This window comes from Bufo bufo, chromosome 1 (genome assembly GCF_905171765.1).
Source record: "Bufo bufo chromosome 1, aBufBuf1.1, whole genome shotgun sequence".
Lineage (NCBI taxonomy): Eukaryota > Metazoa > Chordata > Amphibia > Anura > Bufonidae > Bufo > Bufo bufo.
In genome coordinates, this window is record NC_053389.1 from 838,826,240 (window position 1) to 838,841,378 (window position 15,139).

The following is a 15,139-nucleotide window of genomic DNA, read 5'->3' on the forward strand; positions in this document are numbered from 1 at the left end:
CTCTGTGTTGGGGTGCTCTGAGCTCTCAGTGTTGAGGTGCTCTGAGATCTCTGTGTTGGGGTGCTCTGTGTTGGGGTGCTCTGAGCTCTCAGTGTTGAGGTGCTCTGAGATCTCTGTGTTGGGGTGCTCTGTGTTGGGGTGCTCTGAGCTCTCAGTGTTGGGGTGCTCTGTGTTGGGGTGCTCTGAGCTCTCAGTGTTGGGGTGCTCTGAGCTCTCAGTGTTGGGGTGCTCTGAGCTCTCAGTGTTGGGGTGCTCTGAGCTCTCAGTGTTGAGGTGCCCTCCCCTCCCCCACCCTCTATCATCACAGGAAAGTTTCTGGTACTTTACTGGAAGTTTCAGGGATAATGAATTGTCCTTGCTGGATCAGCCAATCAGTGGGCGGGGGCGGGGCGAGCAGGCCGGGATGAGCCAATCCGCGTGCCAGGGGCGGGGCCGGCCGGCTGTGAGCGCTGATCGGCTTTGGACGGCGCCGAGACTCCTCACATCCCAGAAAGTTTCTTCCAGGAGTCTCGGGGCCCGGACGAGGGCCACAGATCCCCCACTGCAGGACTCCGGGGCCACAGCGCATCTCCGGCACCCAGCACAGGTCTCCCGGGGCCCAGACGAGGGCCACAGCCCCCCACTACAGGACCGCCGGGGGCCACCGCAGGACTCCCGGGGCCTCAGCGCCCCCCGCCCCGGCTCCTTTGTCCGCCGCCCGGATCAGGTTTCGGAGCCTCCGCTTCTCCTCCGGACTCCCCGGGACACGGAGCCTCTCCCCCCGCAGGATCTGTACAGCTGCCCCCAGCTCTGGAGCCCCCTCCCCCCAGCTGAGTGCTTTGGGGGCCCCCTCGGCGTGGATCCCCTGACCACCGGGGCCCCCTACCCCCGAATACAGGGGCCCTCCCGGAGCCATGGATCCCCGGCGGCTGCTGCTGCTCTGGACCCCAGCGGTGCTGGCCCTGGAAGGTAACGCTCATCATTGTAACGTGTGCGACCAAAGGCCGGGGATGATGGGGGTTGTGCTGCAGCAGAAGGTTTCATCTGCTCAGTGCTGTCCATAGGTGACCGACGCTGTACACGGGGGATGTCTATATGTGACCGGCACTGTACACGGGGGTGTCTATATGTGACCGGCACTGTACACGGGGGTGTCTATAGGTGACCGGCACTGTACACGGGGGATGTCTATAGGTGACCGGCACTGTACACGGGGGATGTCTATATGTGACCGGCGCTGTACACGGGGGATGTCTATATGTGACCGGCGCTGTACACGGGGGATGTCTATATGTGACCGGCGCTGTACACGGGGGTGTCTATATGTGACCGGCACTGTACACGGGGGTGTCTATAGGTGACCGGCACTGTACACGGGGGATGTCTATAGGTGACCGGCACTGTACACGGGGGATGTCTATATGTGACCGGCGCTGTACACGGGGGATGTCTATATGTGACCGGCGCTGTACACGGGGGATGTCTATATGTGACCGGCGCTGTACACGGGGGATGTCTATAGGTGACCGGCACTGTACACGGGGGATGTCTATATGTGACCGGCGCTGTACACGGGGGATGTCTATATGTGACCGGCGCTGTACACGGGGGATGTCTATAGGTGACCGGCACTGTACACGGGGGATGTCTATATGTGACCGACGCTGTACACGGGGGATGTCTATATGTGACCGGCGCTGTACACGGGGATGTCTATATGTGACCGGCGCTGTACACGGGGGATGTCTATAAGTGACCGGCACTGTACACGGGGGATGTCTATATGTGACCGGCGCTGTACACGGGGGATGTCTATAGGTGACCGACACTGTACACGGGGATGTCTATAGGTGACCGGCGCTGTACACGGGGGATGTCTATATGTGACCGGCGCTGTACACGGGGGATGTCTATATGTGACCGGCGCTGTACACGGGGGATGTCTATAGGTGACCGACACTGTACACGGGGATGTCAATATGTGACCGGCGCTGTACACGGGGATGTCAATATGTGACCGGCGCTGTACACGGGGGATGTCTATATGTGACCGGCGCTGTACACGAGGGTGTCTACAGGTGACTGGCGCTGTACACGGGGGTGTCTATAGGCGGCCGGCGCCGTACGCGGGGGGTGTCTATAGGCGGCCGGCGCCGTACGCGGGGGCGTCTATAGGTGGCCGCCCTCCAGACCCTGCAGAAAGCTGTGGTTACTTTGTGACTTCTGCTCTCACTGTTACATTGTTGCACAGGATAAGTTCCGACGGGGGAGGGGCGTATAACCTGTGGGGACTGTGCGGCCCCTCACTCTGTCCGCCATCCACCCTGGTGATCCCGTTATCCGTACACATTAACCCCATCACGGCCGCGGTGTCCGGCCCCCCATTGTACGCGGCTATTAATATCTGGGCTGGAGCTGCCGCTCAGGATTGTTTGGAGACAATGGCGGAGCCTGCGCCCCCCTCCTTCCTGCCCCCCTCCCTTCCCTTTCCTCTCCCCCTCCTCGCCCCTTTCATCTTCTGCTCCTTTCACTTTCTCCTCCCCCGCTCCCAACTTCTCTGCCTGTTGTCCAGGTCCTTGCTCCCCACTTCTCGTCACCCAGACCCCCTGAGCCCCGGGCAGCTCCGAGGGGGGGGGTCTCCTGTCCGTGCCAGGTCAGTGCCCTCATACAGTGGGTTTACAGATGGCACCTGTGGGGGTTAGTGCTCCGCCTGATGGGAGTCGTCCTCCTTGTATACCCTCTGCGCCAGTCATCACAACCCCCAGAGGGGCAGGCGCACCTTGGACCCCAGGGATCTCAGGTTACGGGTGCAGCGACACCTGAGACCGGAGGTAACACAACCCGCGCTGCCGCCAGGGGATTTAAAGTGACAGTCGCCCCTCCATCTACAAGACAATGTGTTTGGGATTTCTCACTGTGTCAGTTGTCGGGGCCATAAATCTGTGCCCCCTGCAGGGACTTCCCTCCGCCAGTAATTAGGCGAGATTATAACTCTGAGCATTGTGTGGATGATGAGGGTAAGACTTCATTCGCTTTGTGTGATTCCAGGTGTGAACAGGTCTGTCTGGATGATGAGGGTGATGCCTCATTCGTTAGGTGTGTACAGGTCTGTGGCTCCATCGCTGGGGCCCCTGGCGCTCTGTGCTCGCGGCCCCCGCACCGTCCAGCTTCTCCGGTAGATGCCAGGACTCGTTCACTATTTTCGTGTATTGGGTTTATGCTCCTGGTTACCATGAGGGCGGAGGGTGGAGGGTGTGAAATCCGGGCGTCTCCACCTGCTGATATTCCCACGCGAGGACACCGCACCGCCTGAGATGCCAGAAAACTCCATGTGCATAAAAATGGCGCAACACAAAATGCAACGCGCTAGTATGAGATATGACAGCACTGCATTATGATATTATACTACAGCGCAGTGCGAGGTTATATTGTATTACAGTGCGAGATATTACAGCGCGGTCTGAGACTGTATGTTACGCTGCGGCGCGGTCTGAGACTGTATGTTACGCTGATGCGCGGTCTGAGACTGTATGTTACGCTGCGGCGCGGTCTGAGACTGTATGTTACGCTGCGGCGCGGTCTGAGACTGTATGTTACGCTGCGGCGCGGTCTGAGACTGTATGTTACGCTGATGCGCGGTCTGAGACTGTATGTTACGCTGCGGCGCGGTCTGAGACTGTATGTTACGCTGCGGCGCGGTCTGAGACTGTATGTTACGCTGCGGCGCGGTCTGAGACTGTATGTTACGCTGCGGCGCGGCCTGAGACTGTATGTTACGCTGCGGCGCGGCCTGAGACTGTATGTTACGCTGCGGCGCGGCCTGAGACTGTATGTTACGCTGCGGCGCGGCCTGAGACTGTATGTTACGCTGCGGCGCGGCCTGAGACTGTATGTTACGCTGCGGCGCGGCCTGAGACTGTATGTTACGCTGCGGCGCGGCCTGAGACTGTATGTTACGCTGCGGCGCGGCCAGAGACTGTATGTTACGCTGCGGCGCGGCCAGAGACTGTATGTTACGCTGCGGCGCGGCCAGAGACTGTATGTTACAGCGCGGTCTGAGACTGTATGTTACGCTGCGGCGCGGTCTGAGACTGTATGTTACGCTGCGGCGCGGTCTGAGACTGTATGTTACGCTGCGGCGCGGCCTGAGACTGTATGTTACGCTGCGGCGCGGTCTGAGACTGTATGTTACGCTGATGCGCGGTCTGAGACTGTATGTTACGCTGATGCGCGGTCTGAGACTGTATGTTACGCTGCGGCGCGGTCTGAGACTGTATGTTACGCTGCGGCGCGGTCTGAGACTGTATGTTACGCTGCGGCGCGGTCTGAGACTGTATGTTACGCTGATGCGCGGTCTGAGACTGTATGTTACGCTGCGGCGCGGTCTGAGACTGTATGTTACGCTGCGGCGCGGCCTGAGACTGTATGTTACGCTGCGGCGCGGCCTGAGACTGTATGTTACGCTGCGGCGCGGCCTGAGACTGTATGTTACGCTGCGGCGCGGCCTGAGACTGTATGTTACGCTGCGGCGCGGCCTGAGACTGTATGTTACGCTGCGGCGCGGCCTGAGACTGTATGTTACGCTGCGGCGCGGCCTGAGACTGTATGTTACGCTGCGGCGCGGTCTGAGACTGTATGTTACGCTGCGGCGAGGTCTGAGACTGTATGTTACGCTGCGGCGAGGTCTGAGACTGTATGTTACGCTGCGGCGCGGCCTGAGACTGTATGTTACGCTGCGGCGCGGCCTGAGACTGTATGTTACGCTGCGGCGCGGCCTGAGACTGTATGTTACGCTGCGGCGCGGCCTGAGACTGTATGTTACGCTGCGGCGCGGCCTGAGACTGTATGTTACGCTGCGGCGCGGCCTGAGACTGTATGTTACGCTGCGGCGCGGCCTGAGACTGTATGTTACGCTGCGGCGCGGCCTGAGACTGTATGTTACGCTGCGGCGCGGCCTGAGACTGTATGTTACGCTGCGGCGCGGCCTGAGACTGTATGTTACGCTGCGGCGCGGCCTGAGACTGTATGTTGCGCTGCGGCGCGGCCTGAGACTGTATGTTACAGCGCGGTCTGAGACTGTTACGCTGCGGCGCGGCCTGAGACTGTATGTTGCGCTGCGGCGCGGCCTGAGACTGTATGTTACAGCGCGGTCTGAGACTGTTACGCTGCGGCGCGGTCTGAGACTGTATGTTACGCTGCGGCGCGGCCTGAGACTGTATGTTACGCTGCGGCGCGGCCTGAGACTGTATGTTACGCTGCGGCGCGGCCTGAGACTGTATGTTGCGCTGCGGCGCGGCCTGAGACTGTATGTTACGCTGCGGCGCGGTCTGAGACTGTATGTTACGCTGCGGCGCGGTCTGAGACTGTGTGTTACAGCGCGGTCTGAGACTGTATGTTACGCTGCGGCGCGGTCTGAGACTGTATGTTACGCTGCGGCGCGGTCTGAGACTGTATGTTACGCTGCGGCGCGGTCTGAGACTGTTACGCTGCGGCGCGGTCTGAGACTGTATGTTACGCTGCGGCGCGGTCTGAGACTGTATGTTACGCTGCGGCGCGGTCTGAGACTGTATGTTACGCTGAGCAAAAATATAAACCCAACACTTTTGGTTTTGCTCCCATTTTGCATGAGCTGAACCCAAAGATGTGACACGTTTTCTACAGACACAGAAGACCCGTTACTCTCAGATACTGTTCACAATCTGTCTGAATCTGTGTAGTGAGCGCTTCTCCTTTGCCGAGATAATCCATCCCACCTCACAGGTGCGGCAGATCAAGGTGCTGATTAGACAGCATGGATATTGCACAGGTGTACCTTAGACTGCCCACAATAAGAGGCCACTCTGAAATGTGCACAGTTTTGCCTTCCTGGGGTCAGTATCCGGTGTGGCCACCATTAGCCTCACGCAGTACAACACATCTCCGTGGCATAGAGTTGATCAGGTTGGTGATTGTGGCCTGTGGAAGGTTGGTCCGCTCCTCTTCTGTGCGAAGTTGCAGAATATTGGCAGGAACTGGAACGCGCTGTCGTCTACGCCGATCCAGAGCGTCCCAAACCTGCTCGATGGGTGACATGTCCGGTGAGTATGCTGCCAGGCAAGAACTGGGATGTTTTCAGCTTCCAGGAATGGTGTCCAGATCCCTGCAATATGGGGCCGTGCATTATCAGGCTGCAACATGAGGCGATGGCCGTGGATGAACGGCACAACAGTGGGCCCCAGGATCTCCTCACGGTATCTCCTGTGTTCCTTGTCCATAACATAGGCCTGCCCATACCATAACCTCACCGCCACCATGGGCCACTCCATCCACAACGTGGACGTCAGCCACACACACTGTCTGCCCCGAACAGTGAAAACCGGGACTCATCCGTGAACAGAACGCCTCTCCAACGTGCCAGACGCCATCGAATGTGAGCATTTTCCCACTCAAGTCGGTCACAACGATGAACTGCAGTCCGGTCCAGACCCCGATGAGGACGACGAGCATGCGGGTGAGCTTCCCCGAGACGGTCTCTGAGAGTTTGTGCAGAAATTCTTTGGTTGTTGCTGCAGCTGTCCGGCGGCTGGTCTCAGACGATCATGGAGGTGGACATGCTGGATGTGGAGGTCCTGGTGTGGTTACACGTGGTCTGCGGTTGTGAGGCTGGTTGGATGTGCTGCCAAATTCTCTGAAACGCCTTATGGTAGAGAATGAACATTCATTGCACGGGCAACAGCTCTGGTAGACATCCCTGCAGTCAGCATGCCAACTGCACGCTCCCTCAAACGGTGCGACATCTGTGGCATTGTGCTGTGTGATCAAACTGCACATTTCAGAGTGGCCTCTTATTGTGGGCAGTCTAAGGCACACTGTGCAATATCCATACTGTCTAATCAGCTCCTTTATCTGCCGCACCTGTGAGGTGGGATGGATTATCTCGGCAAAGGAGAAGCGCTCACTACACAGATCTAGACAGATTGTTAACAGTATCTGAGAGTAACGGGTCTTCTGTGTCTGTAGAAAATGTGTCACATCTTTGGGTTCAGATCATGCAAAATGGGAGCAAAACCGAAAGTGTTGTGTTTATATATTTGTTTAGTGTATAGAACAGCGCAGTCTGAGGCTGTGTATTGTATAGGACAGCGCAGTCTGACACTGTGTATTGTATAGGACAGCGCAGTCTGACACTGTGTATAGTATAGGACAGCGCAGTCTGACACTGTGTATTGTATAGGACAGCGCAGTCTGACACTGTGTATAGTATAGGACAGCGCAGTCTGACACTGTGTATAGTATAGGACAGCGCAGTCTGACACTGTGTATAGTATAGGACAGCGCAGTCTGACACTGTGTATAGTATAGGACAGCGCAGTCTGACACTGTGTATAGTATAGGACAGCGCAGTCTGACACTGTGTATAGTATAGGACAGCGCAGTCTGACACTGTGTATAGTATAGGACAGCGCAGTCTGACACTGTGTATAGTATAGGACAGCGCAGTCTGACACTGTGTATAGTATAGGACAGCGCAGTCTGACACTGTGTATAGTATAGGACAGCGCAGTCTGACACTGTGTATAGTATAGGACAGCGCAGTCTGACACTGTGTATAGTATAGGACAGCGCAGTCTGACACTGTGTATAGTATAGGACAGCGCAGTCTGACACTGTGTATAGTATAGGACAGCGCAGTCTGACACTGTGTATAGTATAGGACAGCGCAGTCTGACACTGTGTATAGTATAGGACAGCGCAGTCTGACACTGTGTATAGTATAGGACAGCGCAGTCTGACACTGTGTATAGTATAGGACAGCGCAGTCTGACACTGTGTATAGTATAGGACAGCGCAGTCTGACACTGTGTATAGTATAGGACAGCGCAGTCTGACGCTGTGTATAGTATAGGACAGCGCAGTCTGACGCTGTGTATAGTATAGGACAGCGCAGTCTGACGCTGTGTATAGTATAGGACAGCGCAGTCTGACGCTGTGTATAGTATAGGACAGCGCAGTCTGACGCTGTGTATAGTATAGGACAGCGCAGTCTGACGCTGTGTATAGTATAGGACAGCGCAGTCTGACGCTGTGTATAGTATAGGACAGCGCAGTCTGACGCTGTGTATAGTATAGGACAGCGCAGTCTGACGCTGTGTATAGTATAGGACAGCGCAGTCTGACGCTGTGTATAGTATAGGACAGCGCAGTCTGACGCTGTGTATAGTATAGGACAGCGCAGTCTGACGCTGTGTATAGTATAGGACAGCGCAGTCTGACGCTGTGTATAGTATAGGACAGCGCAGTCTGACGCTGTGTATAGTATAGGACAGCGCAGTCTGACGCTGTGTATAGTATAGGACAGCGCAGTCTGACGCTGTGTATAGTATAGGACAGCGCAGTCTGACGCTGTGTATAGTATAGGACAGCGCAGTCTGACGCTGTGTATAGTATAGGACAGCGCAGTCTGACGCTGTGTATAGTATAGGACAGCGCAGTCTGACGCTGTGTATAGTATAGGACAGCGCAGTCTGACGCTGTGTATAGTATAGGACAGCGCAGTCTGACGCTGTGTATAGTATAGGACAGCGCAGTCTGACGCTGTGTATAGTATAGGACAGCGCAGTCTGACGCTGTGTATAGTATAGGACAGCGCAGTCTGACGCTGTGTATAGTATAGGACAGCGCAGTCTGACGCTGTGTATAGTATAGGACAGCGCAGTCTGACGCTGTGTATAGTATAGGACAGCGCAGTCTGACGCTGTGTATAGTATAGGACAGCGCAGTCTGACGCTGTGTATAGTATAGGACAGCGCAGTCTGACGCTGTGTATAGTATAGGACAGCGCAGTCTGACGCTGTGTATAGTATAGGACAGCGCAGTCTGACGCTGTGTATAGTATAGGACAGCGCAGTCTGACGCTGTGTATAGTATAGGACAGCGCAGTCTGACGCTGTGTATAGTATAGGACAGCGCAGTCTGACGCTGTGTATAGTATAGGACAGCGCAGTCTGACGCTGTGTATAGTATAGGACAGCGCAGTCTGACGCTGTGTATAGTATAGGACAGCGCAGTCTGACGCTGTGTATAGTATAGGACAGCGCAGTCTGACGCTGTGTATAGTATAGGACAGCGCAGTCTGACGCTGTGTATAGTATAGGACAGCGCAGTCTGACGCTGTGTATAGTATAGGACAGCGCAGTCTGACGCTGTGTATAGTATAGGACAGCGCAGTCTGACGCTGTGTATAGTATAGGACAGCGCAGTCTGACGCTGTGTATAGTATAGGACAGCGCAGTCTGACGCTGTGTATAGTATAGGACAGCGCAGTCTGAGGCTGTGTATAGTATAGGACAGCGCAGTCTGACGCTGTGTATAGTATAGGACAGCGCAGTCTGACGCTGTGTATAGTATAGGACAGCGCAGTCTGACGCTGTGTATAGTATAGGACAGCGCAGTCTGACGCTGTGTATAGTATAGGACAGCGCAGTCTGACGCTGTGTATAGTATAGGACAGCGCAGTCTGACGCTGTGTATAGTATAGGACAGCGCAGTCTGACGCTGTGTATAGTATAGGACAGCGCAGTCTGACGCTGTGTATAGTATAGGACAGCGCAGTCTGACGCTGTATATTAGATTACAGTATATTTATGACTAACACCCCATACTGGTGATAGCTGCTATCTGATCACACACATCTTCCAGGGTGTCCAGCAGGGCCCCCACCACCGTGCAGGGCCCCCACCACCATGCAGGGCCCTGGTCACATGACCCTGCTGAATCTTGCAGTCCTGGGATCATTTTCTGGGAAGTCAACCTCACAATGGCGGCATTTTCTGCCCGGAGCTCGCACTTCCTGTAATACTGCAGAAACAAAGTGACTTCCCGGGAATCGTCATCAGGACCTTCACAAAGCTGCCCCCCCCCCCCCCCCCCCCAGGTCCGGCTGTAATATACATAACATATAATGTACAGGATGTATAACCTCATAACTGTATAATACAGGGATGCCCAACCTGCGGCCCTCCAGCTGTTGCAAAACTACAACTCCCAGCATCCCCGGACAGCCTACAGCTATCAGCTGACAGCAGGACATGATGGGACTTGTAGTTTTACAACAGCTGGAGGGCCGCAGGTTGGGCATCCCTGGTATAATATATCTACCCTGATAGTATATATTGTAGGGGACACAGACCCTGATGATGTGTATAATGTCCGGGTGATGGACCCTGATGATGTGTATAATGTCCGGGTGATGGACCCTGATGATGTGTATAATGTCCGGGTGATGGACCCTGATGATGTGTATAATGTCCGGGTGATGGACCCTGATGATGTGTATAATGTCCGGGTGATGGACCCTGATGATGTGTATAATGTCCGGGTGATGGACCCTGATGATGTGTATAATGTCCGGGTGATGGACCCTGATGATGTGTATAATGTCCGGGTGATGGACCCTGATGATGTGTATAATGTCCGGGTGATGGACCCTGATGATGTGTATAATGTCCGGGTGATGGACCCTGATGATGTGTATAATGTCCGGGAAATAGGCCCTGATGATGTGTATAATGTCCGGGTGATGGACCCTGATGATGTGTATAATGTCCGGGTGATGGACCCTGATGATGTGTATAATGTCCGGGTGATGGACCCTGAATATTATATTATAGTGCAGTGTGACGGTATAATATGTAGGTGATGGGGCGGTGGGGCCCCATGTGATGACGCAGAGCTGCAGGCTGTCGGAGGGTTAACAGCTGGAGACGACGTCTGATTCATTTCCAGGTCTGTCCTCACCTGAGATGTGTCTGGTGCCCCAGGGCCTGTGATCACGTATGAATCCGTGCCCGGTCATACGTGTCAGGAGCGCCCAGTACTGCACTCCGCAAACCAGAGGTGTTCCCAGTGTCCCCTACAGGGGGGGTCATCATGACGAGCCGACGCACAATCACCTATAGACCTGACTGTGTGTGTATATTATAACATTATTAGATCACGGTGTTATAATCTACAGCACACATTATACACTGCTCAAAAAAATAAAGGGAACACAAAAATAACACGTCCTAGATCTGAATTAATTAAATATTCTTCTGAAATACTTTGTTCTTTACATAGTTGAATGTGCTGACAACAAAATCACACAAAAATAAAAAATGGAAATCAAATTTTTTAACCCATGGAGGTCTGGATTTGGAGTCACACTCAAAATTAAAGTGGAAAAACACACTACAGGCTGATCCAACTTTGATGTAATGTCCTTAAAACAAGTCAAAATGAGGCTCAGTAGTGTGTGTGGCCTCCACGTGCCTGTATGACCTCCCTACAACGCCTGTGCATGCTCCTGATGAGGTGGCGGACGGTCTCCTGAGGGATCTCCTCCCAGACCTGGACTAAAGCATCTGCCAACTCCTGGACAGTCTGTGGTGCAACGTGACGTTGGTGGATAGAGCGAGACATGATGTCCCAGATGTGCTCAATTGGATTCAGGTCTGGGGAACGGGCGGGCCAGTCCATAGCATCAATGCCTTCGTCTTGCAGGAACTGCTGGCACACTCCAGCCACATGAGGTCTAGCATTGTCTTGTATTAGGAAGAACCCAGGGCCAACCGCACCAGCATATGGTCTCACAAGGGGTCTGAGGATCTCATCTCGGTACCTAATGGCAGTCAGGCTACCTCTGGCGAGCACATGGAGGGCTGTGCGGCCCTCCAAAGAAATGCCACCCCACACCATTACTGACCCAATGCCAAACCGGTCATGCTGGAGGATGTTGCAGGCAGCAGAACGTTCTCCACGGCGTCTCCAGACTCTGTCACGTCTGTCACATGTGCTCAGTGTGAACCTGCTTTCATCTGTGAAGAGCACAGGGCGCCAGTGGCGAATTTGCCAATCTTGGTGTTCTCTGGCAAATGCCAAACGTCCTGCACGTTGTTGGGCTGTAAGCACAACCCCCACCTGTGGACGTCGGGCCCTCATATCACCCTCATGGAGTCTGTTTCTGACCGGTTGAGCAGACACATGCACATTTGTGGCCTGCTGGAGGTCATTTTGCAGGACTCTGGCAGTGCTCCTCCTGTTCCTCCTTGCACAAAGGCGGAGGTAGCGGTCCTGCTGCTGGGTTGTTGCCCTCCTACGGCCTCCTCCACGTCTCCTGATGTACTGGCCTGTCTCCTGGTAGCACCTCCATGCTCTGGACACTACGCTGACAGACACAGCAAACCTTCCTGCCACAGCTCGCATTGATGTGCCATCCTGGATAAGCTGCACTACCTGAGCCACTTGTGTGGGTTGTAGACTCCGTCTCATGCTACCACTAGAGTGAAAGCACCGCCAGCATTCAAAAGTGACCAAAACATCAGCCAGGAAGCATAGGAACTGAGAAGTGGTCTGTGGTCACCACCTGCAGAACCACTCCTTTATTGGGGGTGTCTTGCTAATTGCCTATAATTTCCACCTGTTGTCTATCCCATTTGCACAACAGCATGTGAAATTGATTGTCACTCAGTGTTGCTTCCTAAGTGGACAGTTTGATTTCACAGAAGTGCGATTGACTTGGAGTTACATTGTGTTGTTTAAAGAGGACCTTTCACCTGTATAAACTATGTGAACTGAGTATGCTGCCATATAGAGCGGCGCCCGGGGATCTCACTGCACTTACTATTATCCCCGGGCGCCGCTCCGTTCTCCCGTTATAGGCTCCGGTACCTTTGCCTCTTAAGTTATAGTAGGCGGGTCTTCCCTTGTCCTGTGGGCGTCTCCTTCTCCCAGGCTGTGAGCTGTGCGCTGCGATTGGCCAGCGCTGCAGCCTAGGAGAAGGAGACGCCCACAGGTTCAGCCTCCTTTGGCAGCAATAACTTCCACCCAACGTTCCCTGTAGTTGCAGATCAGACGTGCACAACGGTCAGGAGTAATTCTTCACCATTCCTCTTTACAGAACTGTTTCAGTTCAGCAATATTCTTGGGATGTCTGGTGTGAATCGCTTTCTTGAGGTCATGCCACAGCATCTCCATCGGGTTGAGGTCAGGACTCTGACTGGGCCACTCCAGAAGGCGGATTTTCTTCTGTTTAAGCCATTCTGTTGTTGATTTACTTCTATGCTTTGGGTCGTTGTCCTGTTGCAGCAGCCATCTTCTGTTGAGCTTCAGCTGGTGGACAGATGGCCTTAAGTTCTCCTGCAAAATGTCTTGATAAACTTGGGAATTCCTTTTTCCTTCGATGATAGCAATCCGTCCAGGCGCTGACGCAGCAAAGCAGCCCCAAACCATGATGCCCCCACCACCATACTTCACAGTTAGGATGAGGTTTGATGTTGGTGTGCTGTGCCTCTTTTTCTCCACACATAGTGTTGTGTGTTTCTTCCAAACAACTCCACTTTGGTTTCATCTGTCCACAGAATATTTTGCCAGTTCTGCAGTGGAACATCCAGGTGCTCTTGTGCAAACTGTAAACGTGCAGCAATGTTTTTTTGGACAGCAGTGGCTTCCTCTGTGGTGTCCTCCCATGAAATCCATTCTTGTTTAGTGTTTTACGTATCGTAGATTCGCTAACAGGGATGTTAGCATATGCCAGAGACTTCTGTAAGTCTTTAGCTGACACTCTAGGATTCTTCTTCACCTCATTGAGCAGTCTGCGCTGTGCTCTTGCAGTCATCTTTACAGGACGGCCACTCCTAGGGAGAGAAGCAGCAGTGCTGAACGTCCTCCATTTATAGACAATTTGTCTTACCGTGGACTGATGAACAGCAAGGCTTTTGGAGATACTTTTATAACCCTTTCCAGCTTTATGCAAGTCAACAATTCTTAATCGTAGGTCTTCGGAGAGCTCTTTTGTGCGAGGCATCATTCACATCAGGCAATGCTTCTTGTGAAAAGCAAACCCAGAACTGGTGTGTGTTTTTTATAGGGCAGGACAGCTGTAACCAACACCTCCAATCTCATCTCATTGATTGGACTCCAGTTGGCTGACACCTCACTCCAATTAACTCTTGGAGATGTCATTAGTCTAGGGGTTCACATACTTTTTCCACCTGCACTGTGAATGTTTACATGGTGTGTTCAATAAAAACATGGTAACATTTAACTCTTTGTGTGTTATTAGTTTAAGCAGACTGTGATTGTCTATTGTTGTGACTTTACCTGTATAACACCGTGATCTAATAGTGTTATACAGGTATATAATGTGTGCTGTAGATTATAACACTGTTAGATCACGGTCTTATACAGGTATATAATATACTGTAGATTGTATCACTATTATACAGCGTGGTGTCTATATAGCCGGTGATTGCGTGTCTGGTGACACACGTGTTTGTCTGCCCATCTGGTATATGAGGATTCACAACCGGTACAGTGAAAGTTGCGTGTCCACCTTCCCACAGCTCCACAGTCATTTCCCCCGGGGCAGCGCTCTCATCGTCTGCCAAGGCTGTAATTACCCATCCTCCTCCCTACGTATTCCCCGGGCACCTGGAATCATAGACACACCTAGAGTGCCTCATCTCCTGCGTCTGCGGCCCCAGAGCCTGCTCCATGACTCTGCAGGGGTCCTGTGTACCATATGTATGTCTATATGTATCCTGCACGTGTGTGTGTGTGTGCGGCTGGGTCTGCCCTGTGTGTGTGTGTGTGTGTGTGTGCGGCTGGGTCTGCCCTGTGTGTGTGTGCGGCTGGGTCTGCCCTGTGTGTGTGTGTGTGTGTGCGGCTGGGTCTGCCCTGTGTGTGTGTGTGTGTGTGTGTGCGCGCGGCTGGGTCTGCCCTGTGTGTGTGTGTGTGTGTGTGTGTGTGTGTGTGTGTGCGCGCGGCTGGGTCTGCCCTGTGTGTGTGTGTGTGTGCGCGGCTGGGTCTGCCCTGTGTGTGTGTGTGTGTGCGCGGCTGGGTCTGCCCTGTGTCTGTGTGTCTATGTGTGTGGCTGGGTCTGCCCTGTGTGTGTATGTGTGTGCGTGTGTGTGTGCGCGGCTGGGTCTGCCCTGTGTGTGTGTGTGTGTGTGTGTGCGCGGCTGGGTCTGCCCTGTGTGTGTGTGTGTGTGTGCGCGCGGCTGGGTCTGCCCTGTGTGTGTGTGTGTGTGTGCGCGCGGCTGGGTCTGCCCTGTGTGTGTGTGTGTGTGCGCGGCTGGGTCTGCCCTGTGTGTGTGTGTGTGTGTGCGCGGCTGGGTCTGCCCTGTGTGTGTGTGTGTGTGTG

The 15,139-nt window shown here is 53.9% G+C and overlaps 1 protein-coding gene across 4 annotated transcripts in view; it reads left to right on the forward strand.

The window, feature by feature from the left end:
• The first annotated feature begins 425 nt into the window (after window positions 1–425).
• The window catches only part of EPHB4 (EPH receptor B4), a 28,594-nt gene continuing 13,880 nt past the window's right edge, over window positions 426–15,139 (forward strand). For 2 of the 4 annotated variants that reach the window (XM_040415357.1, XM_040415358.1), the window contains exon 1: window positions 427–948. In XM_040415357.1, coding sequence (XP_040271291.1) covers window positions 894–948 — 55 coding nt within the window. In that variant the 5' untranslated portion in view covers window positions 427–893. Of the gene's footprint in view, window positions 949–15,139 lie in introns of all 4 variants that reach the window. The other 2 variants (XM_040415356.1, XM_040415359.1) reach the window with 2 other exon arrangements.